Source organism: Camelus ferus, chromosome 2 (genome assembly GCF_009834535.1).
Source record: "Camelus ferus isolate YT-003-E chromosome 2, BCGSAC_Cfer_1.0, whole genome shotgun sequence".
NCBI classification, from domain to species: domain Eukaryota; kingdom Metazoa; phylum Chordata; class Mammalia; order Artiodactyla; family Camelidae; genus Camelus; species Camelus ferus.
The window spans coordinates 41,733,994-41,748,099 of NC_045697.1; the positions used below are offsets into that span (position 1 = coordinate 41,733,994).

The 14,106-nt window shown below is 39.4% G+C and overlaps 1 protein-coding gene across 7 annotated transcripts in view; it reads right to left on the minus strand.

Moving 5' to 3' along the window:
* Positions 1-1,950: 1,950 nt before the first annotated feature.
* The window catches only part of ARHGAP24 (Rho GTPase activating protein 24), a 635,766-nt gene continuing 623,610 nt past the window's right edge, over positions 1,951-14,106 (minus strand). For 5 of the 7 annotated variants that reach the window (XM_032498758.1, XM_014563767.2, XM_032498782.1 and 2 more), the window contains 2 exons: positions 9,083-10,160; positions 1,951-4,188 (listed from right to left, as the gene is read on the minus strand). In XM_032498758.1, the coding sequence (XP_032354649.1) occupies positions 3,945-4,188; positions 9,083-10,160 (1,322 nt within the window). In that variant the 3' untranslated portion in view covers positions 1,951-3,944. The remainder of the gene's footprint in view (positions 4,189-9,082; positions 10,161-14,106) is intronic. The other 2 variants (XM_014563766.2, XM_014563765.2) reach the window with 1 other exon arrangement.

Here is a 14,106-nt window from a genome sequence, read left to right on the forward strand (position 1 = left end):
TCAGTAGGAGGACTTTGAGGGCTGACAGCGACTACTCATTAAGCACTTACTTATATACCACGTACTGTATGAAGCACTTGCTTCACTGATTTCTCCAAGGAAGATCCAATGAGGAAGAGACACTATTTTATCCCTATTTTATAGAAAAACAAATTTAGTCTTGCAAACGTTATGTAACTTTTCTTAAGTTTGCATCGCTACTAAGTGGCAGAGCTGGGATTTGCAGTCAAATGCTCTGCCCCTGAGCCAGAACCCCGAGAGCTGCGATTTGGATCTGGGTTTCTGAATCCAAAAGTTAGTGCCTACTCTTTTCTATGATGCTGCTCTAAGCAGGGCCCAGATCAGCAGTGTAAGGAACACCAGGGTTTGTGGCCAGCTTCCCGGTCTTCCAAGGGGAGAGCATCGTATCAGTGAGTTGAACTACCCTACCTGGGAATGATCTAATTGTTTTTTAAAGGAGGCCTCAGCTTGTGAATAAGCAAAAATAAATAGGAGCAACATTATTTAAAATCCACTTGGAGTTTTTAGTCATCTCCTAATAAAGCTACATATAAAATCTACACTTCAGTAGGCTGCATGTCATAGGCATTTCTATTTTAAATGTTCTCTGAAGGATACTCAGCCATATAATTTGACAAGTGAAAGCAACATTATAGACTCAGCACTTGGAAGCAAATTCTTTCTTCTGAGCTCATAATGTAAGAATCGTTGCTGTCGCCTAAGGAGTTTTAAAGAAGTGCATATAGGATGTGGCCAGTGAACTCTTGACGCTGCCTGTTTATTTCCAATTTATTCTTAAGTCAATCTGCAGTTGTTTTTTCCCCCTAGGCTTTCAGCTGAATTAACAGAAGAACTAACGGAAGCCCAGATGGATAAGCTGTTCATGGTAGCCATTGAATGGAGGCCATCATCAGTGAGATTTATTATTGAATTAGTAACGGTATCTTGCATAAATCAAAGGCCAGATTTATTGCTAATGCTCCATGCTGGCACCCTGTGGCATAATAGTGGCGGAGGGGGAGGGATGTAAGGTCAATAAGGCACCATTCCGGTGTCCTAAGAAGCTCCTGTTAGCAACAGCGCTATCAGTAGAGCTAAGTGGCAGGCACTGGGATAGATGCATTGCATTTCACCTGTAAGTGTTGCAACTTTCTTACTTTGTAGGAGTTATTATTGCTGCTTGACAGATGAAAAAACTGTCATGAAAAAACAGATGAGGCTCAGAGAGGTTAAGTGGCTTGTCATTGCCTTGCGTCTTGCCTCAGGCACGCTGAGAGGCATAGCGTTGTCTGGCTCTCAGTTTCCTGCCATTACCGTTCCACCACACCACTTCCTAAAGTGCTTCCTATTTGGTGACAAAAATAATCAGATATAGGAAAGGCTAAAAGAGATACATACAAGTCGGGAACACAAAAGGTAACTAACTGCATCAAGATCCTAGGGTGCGTCAAAGGGGAGCTGACTTCAATTTGGCAAAAAAACCAAAACAAAACAAACAAACAAAAAAACACACATGGTTGGAGTGTGTCAGATAGAAGGAAGGCAGTCAAGATGGGGACGAAATCTGGACTGTGGAAAGTTCCAGAGGCATGAAATGGCATAGCAGGTGTGGAGGGACACGGTAGGAGATGAGAATGAAACTGAAGGCTAGAGTCATACAGACTGTGTGAAGGGCATGATCCTGATGGTAAGTCAAATGTTGTTAGCAAGCTCCCAGTATGGTCGGAAGGGCGGTCTGCAAATGAGAGTAGAGGAGAGATACTGGAACATTGAGAAATAAAAAAGGTGAGGTTGAGTGGACTAGGTGAGTGAATTTAAAGGTGAAGAAGATGGAGAAGAGGACAGAGGAGAGAAAAATAAGATTTAACGTTCATGGAGTCCTTCCTGTATGCTAGGTGCCCTGCTCAGCCTCAACACAAGCTATCTCATTGAAACCACATGACAAATCTATGAGAGCAGTATTTTTATTATTCCCATTCTACAGATGGAAGAAAGTGATGTATGGAAGATGCAGTAACAGCCGGCAAACTGTAGATCTGAACAGGCAGTTTGACTGCATTGCCTTTGATTTTCACTATCGTGTCACACAGCTTCCTGGTTGAGTCTGAGGTTTTTCTTAACTAAGATAGGGCCTGGGAAAAGATGAAAAGGGAGAGAGACTTATTGAGGTCATTTTTGCACATTTTGAGTTTCAATTTCCTATAGGATATCCAGGTAGGAGTGGTTAAAGAATTGGAAAGAGAGAAGGAAACTAAAGCTAAAGAAGGTATTGCTAGGTAGACAGTGGTTGATACCAAAGGACCACATCAGCTCGCTCAGTGAAAGGGTAGAAATAAAAGCAGCAGAGACAAGAATGAATTCTGCCCTTGAAAATAAATAAATACACACGAACATAGACCCTTCAGACAATGCAAATCCCATAAACTCGAGTAGTATTTATTTTTCATGATGCCTTTTGTAAATTTTTGTTCGAGCATGAGAAAGATTTATTTGCTTTGCTTCTCAAAATCATTGCCTTATTGAACTGTGAAGGATTGGTCTCCCCAAAGTCTAGCTCCAGAGAGCCCTGGGCTTCGCTGGAAAGTTATCATTACTGATGTTCACAAACTTCTCTAAATTGGACTTCATAAGATTCACATTTTAAAATTATCATGAATAAATATGTTTCCAACAAGGAAGAACAGTATTGTAAAAACTGGAAGTAAAATAGCTTGTTTCTTCCAAACTTGTCCCCCTCTCCTTCCAGTTCCCTTCCTCTCCATCTCCTCCCTCTGGCTGCAAACTGCCTCTGCATGCTGTCGTTCAGAAAGAACCCTAGATGACAAAAGGACAGTCGGCCTGAGTGAAAGAAGAATTCATGGCACACCCGGAGGCAGCCTACCCAAGAGAGACACGGTGATGCTAGCCCACCGCGGGCTCCAGAGGGCAGGTGTTGGGGTGGGGGAGGGTTGTGTGGAGGACAGATGTTCACGTGGGCGTCGTTTAGCAAGTACTGTCTCTCAACTTCCCAATGGCAGGAAGAATTTCTCTCATAACCATCCAGGGGAAAGAGCAATTCAAGGCATGACTGCTTAAATGCTTTTTTTTCAAAAAAAAAAAAAGAAAAAGAAAGAAAAAACCATTTTTTCCTTCTAAGGTGCATCCTGCATAGGAGACAGTGCATCTTGGAACTGGCAAGGCAGACTGCGAAGGAGACTTTTTTACACAGTCCAAAATGTCCTGTGGCAAATCATCTCATGAAGAAAACTGAGCAATGTCAAGGGCTGAATTTAAAGAGCATCTCAAAGTTTCCTGGTGATTCTCCTGTATTTTATAAAAATCATTTACATGTCTCTTTTTGGTCATGGCAATGTCTACTGGCACAAACAGCACAGCCACAAAGTATTCTTTTGATTTTAATAGCTCATCTTATATATATATATATATATATATATATATATATATATATATATATATATATATATATATATATTTATATATATATTTATATATCTGCTTATCTTCATTTCCTCAGCAAAAGGGGAAATAAAAAAAATATTGATCTATAAAATAAGCTGATGATAACACAATGCCAAAAATAGCTTATGTTAAGTGCAAGGGGTGAAGCTTGAAAGCAAGCTAAATTGCAACAACATATTGATTTAACATTTTAAATACAAGACTTGCAATAAAATAATTCTTGAGCTATGCTTCTCATTTTTAGTTTACTTTTTAAAAACTACTCTATATACACATATCCAGTTGTAACACTTGACAGTAGCATATGGGGCATGACACAACTTTGGTACACATTGCAGATATGAATGGGTCATATGGGTAAATGACATGCCTTCCCCCCTTAGAGCACTGTACAGCCAGGTGACCAGCCACCTGAGCCCGCTGAATATTCCCACCAGAACCCCAGAATCCTTCCCAGAGCCATCGGAGACAGCGGGACCTCAGGCTCACTGGATCCATATTGTGTTTCCTCTCTCGGTTCTCCTGGGTTCCACTGTCAACTCCCCAAATGTGGAAAAGAACTGCTCCATTTCCTTCTGAAGCATGTCATTTCTTTTCTCCGCATCTTCCTTTGCTCTCTCGGCATTTCGCATTTTGATTTCTATCATCGTGAACTTCTTCCTTTCCTGATCCAGTTCATCATGGAGGCTCATCATTTCTGTCTCCAAAGTCAAGTTCCGCTGCTCTAAGCTACAGAAGGTGGGGGAGGGAAGAAGAGATAAAGCAAATTTACACAAATGCAAAACGAGTAAAGAATGTTTTCTCAACTCTGTCTCTGCAATGCATAGGAAATCGGAATGAGCCCTTTCAAATCAGTGAAGCAAGATCCACCAAATAAAAGGTGTTTTATATATATATATAACATATATAATATTGTATATTCTAATATATACAATTGTGTGTATATATATACATATATATATATATATATTTACTATTTCCTAAGATGACTTACTATCATTTTGACAAGACCCCAAGACCTCTCTTGGAGGCACTTCATTGTCATTTGATGGTGAATGAATGAATTTCAGCTCAGAGAAGCCAGAGACCAATGTCATGCAGCACAGAATGGCAAAGCAGGAGGAAGCCCAAACCGCATAGCTTCCTGGATCATTAAATGTAAATCTGACTATTAAAAGAAGGCCAGGGAGTGGGGCAGGGAGTCTGATAAAGTTGGAAGAAAAAGAGGACAGTCATTTTTGCTTTCTATCAAATGAAAGAGAATGATGGTGAAAATGTCATTATTAGAGAGTTTAAGTTCACTGCTAAGAATGGACTTCTCTGGGACATACAGAGTCCCATCTTATAAAAGTGGTACAGAAAATAGCCACCTTACATTAACAAGTAGAGATTACATGTGTTGAATAGGTAATTCCCCTGACATTTTGTGACAATGGAGTCTACCCAAGTAGCCTGCTCTCTGCAATTTCTATTGCTTTCCAAATTAATCTACCTTAAGAACTCTAGATTTGTATTTCTAGAGATTGATAACTGTATCCTTTTGGATAACTGTCCAATTTTAGATAATTTCCTAAAAAACAGCAGAGCTTTCTCCATAAGCACCAAGTTCAAAAACAAAATTTATTATTGTTGTTGTTCAAAGAGGAATATTAAGCACTTGGTTATTATAAGATGTGTTTTGGTAATAGCTGATGTTTAAGTTTCTCTTATTCTGAGCTAAAGTCCCGGAGGTAGGTTTGAATTTGCTGTACTACTGAAATTTGAAAGGCTAATGCACATGTAGCTCTCAGAAATCTTGATTATTTTACTAATAATTTTCAAATTAAAATCTCAATTACTTTTCTGTTTTGAAATAAGAGTCTCATATATTGATATTTCATCCAGATAATCAAAAGAGCACTTAAATGAATCTGCTCTCCCTTTGTAAGCAACTGGGTTTGGAAAAAAAATCACATTCCGTGATTTTTATCTGTTTTAATCAGTTTAGAAGGCTATTTTGATCACATGATCACATTTTTATACAGAAACCTGGTAGTGTGGAGGCTGTCACCCATAATTATTTTATAATATATTCTCTTTGCTTTCTAAAGCGATTTATTTTAGAATAAAAAAGTTGGAAGAAATTCAAGCTTAAATACCAAGGAAGCCAATCCTTTAAAAAAAAAAATACTGATGCACTTGTGTGTATCAGGCACTTGCATGAAAATTCCAGGAACCTAATGGACTGAGTTAAAAAGAGAAGGGACCCTTCCTACGGCAAACACAGAGCAATGCTGAAAAAATATGTAAGAAAAATATTTTTAAAATACACAGCCAGGATTAAAAGAAATAAAAGAGCACCTTTAGGTATCAGAATCAAGGAAGAAATGTAAATACAGAACAGCAAATGGAAGCACATGAGGGTACTGATCCTGGACAGAAGCCCTAGATGCAGCTACTAGGCTTTTCTTTGTCACATGGAGGGGAGGAGATCTCCAGTATGAGAGAGGCAGAAGGCTGAACGTGACTCAGCCCGGAGCTTGAAACATCAATTGTCTTTATGAAAAAGAGACTACAAAAGCTCTACTTATGGGCTATGACAGAATTAAATCAGCAGAAGAGAAAATAAATAACTGGGAAAATAAATCTGAAAAAAATTACCCAGAGTGCCTCACATAATGAAAAAAGATGGAAATTTAATATAAGGAAGAGAAGTTAACAGAGATGGAGAATGGAGTAAGAAGGTCCAACAAACTTTAGTAAGGGTTGTAGAGGGAGAAAATTGAGAAATTGGGAGAGATTAAATAAATGAAAAAGGTGATAGATAAAAATATTCCAGAACTGAAAAAATATATGTCTTCAAATAATGAAACAACATTTGACAGTTAATGGAAAGAATATAGCAGAAAGTTACTAATCAAAATAAAAGTGATATAGCAATATTAATATCAGAAAAAATAGACTTTTAGGCAAAAAAGTATTATTACAATGAAAAGTGACTATTACATAATGATAAAAGGATCAATTCATCAGAGAGATATCAGCAGTTCTGAGCTTTTATTCATCTAGAGATACAGCCTCAAGTTACTAACTATAAAATACAACAAAGTTATAAAGAGAAATTGATAAATCCACAAAAATTAGGAAATTTTAAGAAACTACAGATCTCTCTGATAAAAATTAGGAAGTGTAAAAGATTTGAACAGCTTGATTAATGGATTTGATCTATTGGTCATATATATAGTCTCAAACCAATAGTAAATAATAAATACTTCTTACCAGACCAAATAAGTGATATCATACAAATGAATTTCTGTGACCACAATATGATAAGGCTAGAAACTAATTTGGGAGTAGAGGGAGAAGAACACCAAACTCACATGTTTAAAAACTAAAAATCATACATACCAAGGATTGATAAAATAAAGTAATATCCATCTATTTATCACCTATTTAAGGATGTATATACGTACGTATGTGTATATGTATGTATGTATCTATCATCTGTCTGTCCATCTAATATCAATACTTGTGGGGCAGAGTTAAAAAGAATATAGAAATGTATAATTCTAAACAGGAATAATTAAGAATTAACTGGAACATCTACGTCTTATATTTCTGTGGCTTGGCCATGAGCCAGCTCCCTTGCCCTACTTTATTACAGGCCCCTCCCTTTGCTTGTTACATGGCTAGAAATGCTAAAGTGAGAGAGGCCAATGAGATGATATACTGTTGGAGGGTTCAACTGTTTTATCGAAGTCCATGAAATGCACCACAGACTTGGAACATGAATGCATCACCATTGTTTTCATAAATGAATGTGTACATCTGCAGCCATTCAGAATAATGTATTTCCTATCTCAGTGCAAGTTCCGAGTGTTATCTCAGCAGCAGTTCAGAATTCTGGTAGCCAGTGGTTCCAAAAACGACATTCAGAAAGAAGAGTAAACTGATAAGACGATGACACCAGTTTTCTTCTTACTTAAACCTCCTGTCACTTGGCATTAAATAGGAGAATTCAAGCCAAGTTTCTGTTTCCAAGGAAGTAATTTCTCAATCTAACATATAAGTAGTATTTTTGTTTATATTTATTTTACATAGCTCTTAAAAATATGTGTCTTTTGGCTTAATAATTGATAAGTGGATGGGAAACATTAAAATAAAATAAGGTCAATTTTATATGTAATAAAGAAACCATGTGGGGTTTAGAGCCATGGAAGCAGTTGAAGCAGGACAAAGATTGATGCTCACAGACTGTGAGGATCTTAGAACAACTGCACAGGAAGAGGTCCACCACGGCCACAGCCTGGAACTGGGGCTCAGGCCACTGGAGGGGCTACTTCAGGCAGAACTGAGCCTCAGGCCTTCTCCTGACTGGAGCGTGCAGTGTTCGTCCCCTACACAATGCTGAAAGGAGAACATAAAAACAATCTGTTTCGTGGTTTTTTATGCCCCCAGTGAAAACATGGGGTGTGGTGACCTTCAGGTTTCCAGCACAAGGTTGTATCTGTGAGTCCTGGGCTCCACTCTCTGAACTCCTGCCTCTCGAGACCACGGAAAGCTGACGGGCAGGGGCACTGTCCACACGGGCTGCTTAGTCAAGGCCCCTTGTCTTGCCCAGGTTGCTTCCTTGAAGTTGCTAAGCAAACTTCTTGCCTTGGTCACCTTATGAGAAGATGTCAATTGATACCAATTAGATTTCAGCACAATTGTTCCTTATAAATTATATTTTTTGCTCCCCATTTAGGGTACACTTTCTCTTGTCCACATGAATACACTTCATGCCATCGCTTCTCTCAAAAAACCTCCCTGGAGTCCAATCTCAATAAAAGCCAAGACTTTAGATGATCCTGAAGGCTCTATGGTACCTCTCCGAGCTCCCTGCCCAGCCCATCTCACGGCATTTCCACTTGCCCTTCTCCCAGTACCTTCATGACTTCCTCTGTAACCTCCTACAAGGCCCTACGCTTAGAATTAGCCCTCACCAACACTTCTTAGCCGCTTCCCTGCTTTAGTCTTCTACTTAGCATGAGATCTGTTTCACTTATTCATTTGTCTCCTCCAGTGCAGTGGAAGCACATTCCATGGGGGCTGAGGTTTTGTCTGTTTCACTCACTGCTGAATCCTCAGGACCTGGGCCTGAGCCTGGCAGAGAGCAGACATCCACTCAAGCATTCAGCAATTGAAGGAATGAACAATAAAGAGCTGCTGAGCTCTACAACTTTTCTTTACCTTCATTTCATCCTCCTCCCATCAGTGAGAACAGACTCTATTTTCCATTCACCTCCACTCCCCACGCTCCTCTCCAGCCCTCTAACACCAATCCACACGTTAATTTACCACTAACAAGAGACAGCATTATTGAGCACCTATTCTCTGCCGGGGACAATGTGCAATGATTTCTTACATGCTTTTGAGGTAGATACGACCAGAATTTAAAATTTTCACATTAGGAAGCTGAGACTCACAGAGATGAAGTGAACTTCCCTAAAATTGCACAGCTTACAGACAAATGGTGAAGCTAGGACTTGAACTTGGGTCTCTGACTCTGGAATCAGCATATTTAACCCCCTGGGTGAGCCTGTCTCAGGGCAGGAGGCGGTCACACCCTCTGGGACAGAGAGGGGCTCCAGATCTGCCTCACCTCTTTATCCTGGACTCATACTCTATCTTCTGCTTGGTCATTTCCTGTTTCAGGCTGGACACTAAGCTATGCAGTGCACTGTGGTTGCTGGTGGTGTTGCCGACAAACGTCTCGCTGTTGTCGCTGCTGCTGGTGGCACGGCTACTTCGACCGCCCATACTCCTGCGGTCACTTTTGTTTTCATAGTCCCCGGGGTGGGAAAGGTCGTCCTGCGGGGGCCCATCCAAAATAGGGTCCTCAAAGTTCCCACCGTAAAAGTCTTGTTCCGGGCACGTGGTGGTGGACGAGCGACAGGAGTTGGAGTTCTCCGGAAGGGAGATTTCGCAGGAGGAAGTGGACCAGGTGGCGCTGTCGACACTCTGTTTGTCGTCGAGGCTCAGCAGGGAGAACTGCTGGTGGACGTTATCATAGGTAGACAGCCTGTTGTGCTGGCCCGTCTCTCCCGCGTGCTCCTTCTGCTTGTTATCCCTCAGGGTCACGTAGCCATTGGGCAGCCAGCTCATGCTGCGCCCGTTAGCGGGGTTCCCGAGGGTATCGGTGTTCAAAATGCCCATCCGCACCGTTCCGTTCTGTACACTGTGGGTGCCCATTTTGGTACCAGACCCCTTCAGTGAAGAGGTCCTTCTGGCCTGTAAGCTCCCATTGGGAGTGGTTTGGGTTTTCTCAAGTCCTTCTGCGTTGCCGCTGCTGAAGGACCCATTGGTGACTATCCCACTGCCCTTATTGAAGGCGGGATTCTTTTTGACCATGAGAGGGGGGCTCCTGGAGACGTCCAGCTTGTGAACGCTGTTCCTCGGGCTGTTGGTTTTGCTGCCTGATAGGGCTGTGGGGGATCCATTATCCACGCTGCTTCTCTGGGGAGACTCGGACTTGTCCCAAGAGCACCGCCTTACAGGACTGTCCTTGGTATTGTTGTTCTCCTTGTTCTGTAGCTGACCCACGGTGATTTTCTTCTGAACATCATTGTTGTTGTTGCTCACTCCATCCTGGGGCTTGCTCTGCAGTTCTGCATCTTTGGGGAAGAGGTGATCATGCTTGCTAATCATCATTGACATCAACTGTTGGACCACTACAGTGCCTGGAATTGCACAGAAAACAAAGTAGTATGAGTGAAACAGTTTTGATTTCTTTCCTATTTTGAATATGACTCTTAAAGAGCCATGTACAGGTGACATTCAGCTTTATTATTGGCAGAGCCAAAATATATTCTTAATGATGATAATAGCAATAGCTGATGAGATTTCTTGAGCACTTAACATGTGCCATGAAATGTACAAAGAACTTTACTTTTGTTAGTTTAGTTGGGTTTTAAAACAAATCTATGAATAGACACTGTTATTATCACTGTCTTATAAAAGGTAAGTAACCTGACCAACGTCCCAAAGCTATTAAAGTGAAGATGCAGGGCTTGAACCCAGAAGTAGCCAGTTCTGAAGACCAGGCTCTCTCTTAATTGTCATACAACGTTTCTTTGAAGTTTGACATTTAACTATGAGAAATCGTTCTCTGAGGAGGTCACTGTGATCTCTCATCTGACACCTGCCTCAAATCAAGACATTTTAGTGGCATCCTGAAGTGGAAACCCATACAATCTCTAGTAGATATATGATCTGTCTTTATAATACAGCAAGACAATGAAGTTCCATACAACTTTTGCTGATCATTAAAAAGCTTCAGGGCATTTTAAATGACATCAGCCAAAATGGTGTAATAAAGAACTACACAAATCCTTGCCTTCATAAAAGTAACTGACAAAAACATTCTTAATCAACATTTTCAGAAAGCTGGAAATAAACTAAAGGCTTGAAATCTGGAGAGTGTTTATTCAAGAAAAATTATTGAATCTTGGTAGAGAACAGCAAGCTCCGTGGTGTTTTAATTCCTCCTCCTCTCCCTAACTCTGTAGTAGTCTTGAAAACCAACAGCCCACAATCACAAAGGGAACCAGCAGTCTGGCAGCAACTAGAATGGGAAAAGCAGGGCTGGAGCCCCTTCAAAGCCCCATTCCCAAATAACTGTCATTGTTTGACTTGTTTGGCGGTTCTCTGGAAGATGCCACTCAAAAGGCTTGTCTTCATTTTATCTGACTAGAAATTTGACCAGTATGAACAACATTTTTCTCAGGAGCATTTGTCAAAAGTAATTAGGGGCACTTTCATTTAAAATCATGGCTGCTTGAAGCAAGTGTATAACAGTTGAGCTAAACAATAAGTTAACCCAAAAGCTTAGGAGGAAAATCTAAGGAATGAGATTTCCATAGGAGGTGTTGAAAAACTCTGTTATATTCCTGAGAACCTAGAAGATTTCATGAATGCTTAAGATTCTGTGCATGCCCAGGTCTGTGTGCATGCTCAGGCAATAACTGAGAATTCCCCCAGCTCTCACCTCTAGCTGATCTTGAGGTTCTGCATAAGCAGGAACTGAAGGCTAAGGCAAAGCTGTAAACCATCTGGTTGAGTGTTGAAGGTTTGCCCCAACATGCACTCAGGGCCCCTTGATAAAGAATGGGAGACTTATTGGCTCTAGCCTTTTAATCTATGCTCAGTCCTTAGCTGACCACTAAGCAAACCAAGCAGAGACTTCAATGGCACAGATGGCAAATGACATAGACTTTATAGAATTAGTCCAGAAAAGTTACTAAACAAACAACAAACAGCAACAACAACAAAGGGAGGGTGAGAGTCTTATATCCAGTGTTCCCACATTATTATATTATTAAAAATGTCTAGTTTTGAAACAAATAATGAGGCATGTAAAGAATAAATAAAGTATAGGAAAAAATAGACTCTGAGGAAACTGAGACATTGAACTCATTGGCTAAAGACTTTAACTTTTTCAAATGTGCTTTCATAAGTAAATGGAAACCATGTTTAAAGAAACCAAAGGAAAATAAGAGCAATGGCTCACCAGATACCAATAAAGAGATTGAAAATATAGAAAAGAATCAGGGGGAAGGGAAATAGCTCAGTGGTACAGCACATGCTTAGCATGCATGAGGTTTTGGGTTCAATCCCCAGTACCTCCATTAAACATAAACATAAAAATAAATGTAAATAGAAATAGAAATATATGAATCAAATAGATATTCTGGAGTTGCAAGTTACAATAATTGAAATGAAAAAATCAGTAGAGGGGATCAACAGCAGACCTGAGCAGGCAGAAGAAAGGATCAGCATACCTGAAAACAGGTCAATTGTTGTTATTCAGTCTGAGTAACAGAAAGGAAAAGGAATGAAGACAAATGAGCAGAGCCTCAGAGACCTGTGGGACACCATGAAGCATACCAGCACAGGCATAATGATACCAGAAGGAAAGTAGAAAGAGAAATGAGCAGAAAGAATATTTGAAGAAATAGTTGCTGAAATCTGATGAAAAACATGAATCTATACATTCAAGAAACTCATCAAATTCCAAGTAAGGTAAAGACAAAAGGATTCACACCTTGACCCATCATAGTCAACTGTCGACAAAGAGAGAACCCTGAAAGCAGCAAGAGAGACACAACTCATGCATAAGGGATTCTCAATAAGATTAACAGCTGACTTCTCATCATCTCTCATTGCTAGAAGGCAATGGGATGAAATTTTCAAAATGTTGAAAGATAGTCAAGCAAGAAGTCTATATCCAAAAAACCTATGCTTCAAAAATGAGGGAGAAATAAGACATTCCTAGTTAAGCAAAAACTGAGAGAACTGTTCACTAGCAAACCTGCTCTTTAAGAAATATCAGTGCTTCAGGGCATTTTAAACAAAGAGAAGACCTTCAAGGAAGAAAACAATTCTCTTATATAGATAAAAACCTATGGTTCTCATTTGATCCTCGTATTTTTATTATTCACTGTAAAGTATGAATTAGAAGTCAATATCTTACAAATTTCAGACAGTAAAAATAATGCAGTCAGCAGTGGCTAGAAAGGTTAATCTTTTATAAAAAGCAGTAATACACTTCTTAATAATCAGTGGACTTATTAGGTTTTATAGTGTATTAGCTGAAATCTCAAAATACATTTTATGTATTCCTCACTGACTTACAAGTTGGATGCTCCCACCCATTAGAACAGGCAGCCACCACTAACTAGGCTTCTAAATTAGTTTCACAACTTTGGATGTCCCAACTCCCTAAGAATCTTTTTAACTGTTATTTTTATTCATATACCCACAATAAAGCACTAAAAGCTAATGCAAGCATTAGTTATTTTTGCTTTGGCTTGAAATATATTAATGTGGTGTGTTAACTGTGCTTATATCATCTTGATAAAAGCTCCTAAGAGTAATCTCTGATAAATAAATGCAGGGAAACTAATTTTAGTTAGTAAATATAATCTTTCTGTAAAATACTTATATAAATTTGGTGGAGAAAATGATAAGTGCTTTTGACAATGTAGATTTCTACTGAAACACCTGCCAACTAGCTGTTGGAGAGTAGAATGTAGAGAATACATTTTTTTCTAATTTTGAATTTTTTAATGCACAAAAATAATGTCCCAGAAACAGAACAGGTGTTGACTTATTAACGATGAAGCACTACATAAAGAAATCCCCTGCTCACTTAGTAAATAGGAAAATAGTGTAAATAGATGTGAAAGGAGGTAAACACTTCAGGATTAAATGCAAACCCTAAAGTTGTATACAGCATTCGTATATGACTTATTATCTCATAGCAATATTATTTTCATATTGATATAAATGACATTTATATTTACTGGTAAGATGCTTTTGACTCATAAATTAAACAAAAATGCGGAAGAGGTAGTTAACCAATGCAAGATGAGAAAAAGGTCAGTGGCCTGACCTGGGTGGGATGAGGCCACTCGTTAGCTTAAAGCAACACTTGGGCAAGATTTGACTCTGATTATAACGATTATAATTCAAAGTCAAATTTCAAATGGGAAAAAATACATTATATCCATCTGTATCCTGTGCACTCCTGTAACTACGCAAAACCTCTAACATATTTAGATCAGGAATCTGCAATATGTCAGGTTTGATACTGGCCAATGCTGCTCAAACATTTATGTTCATACA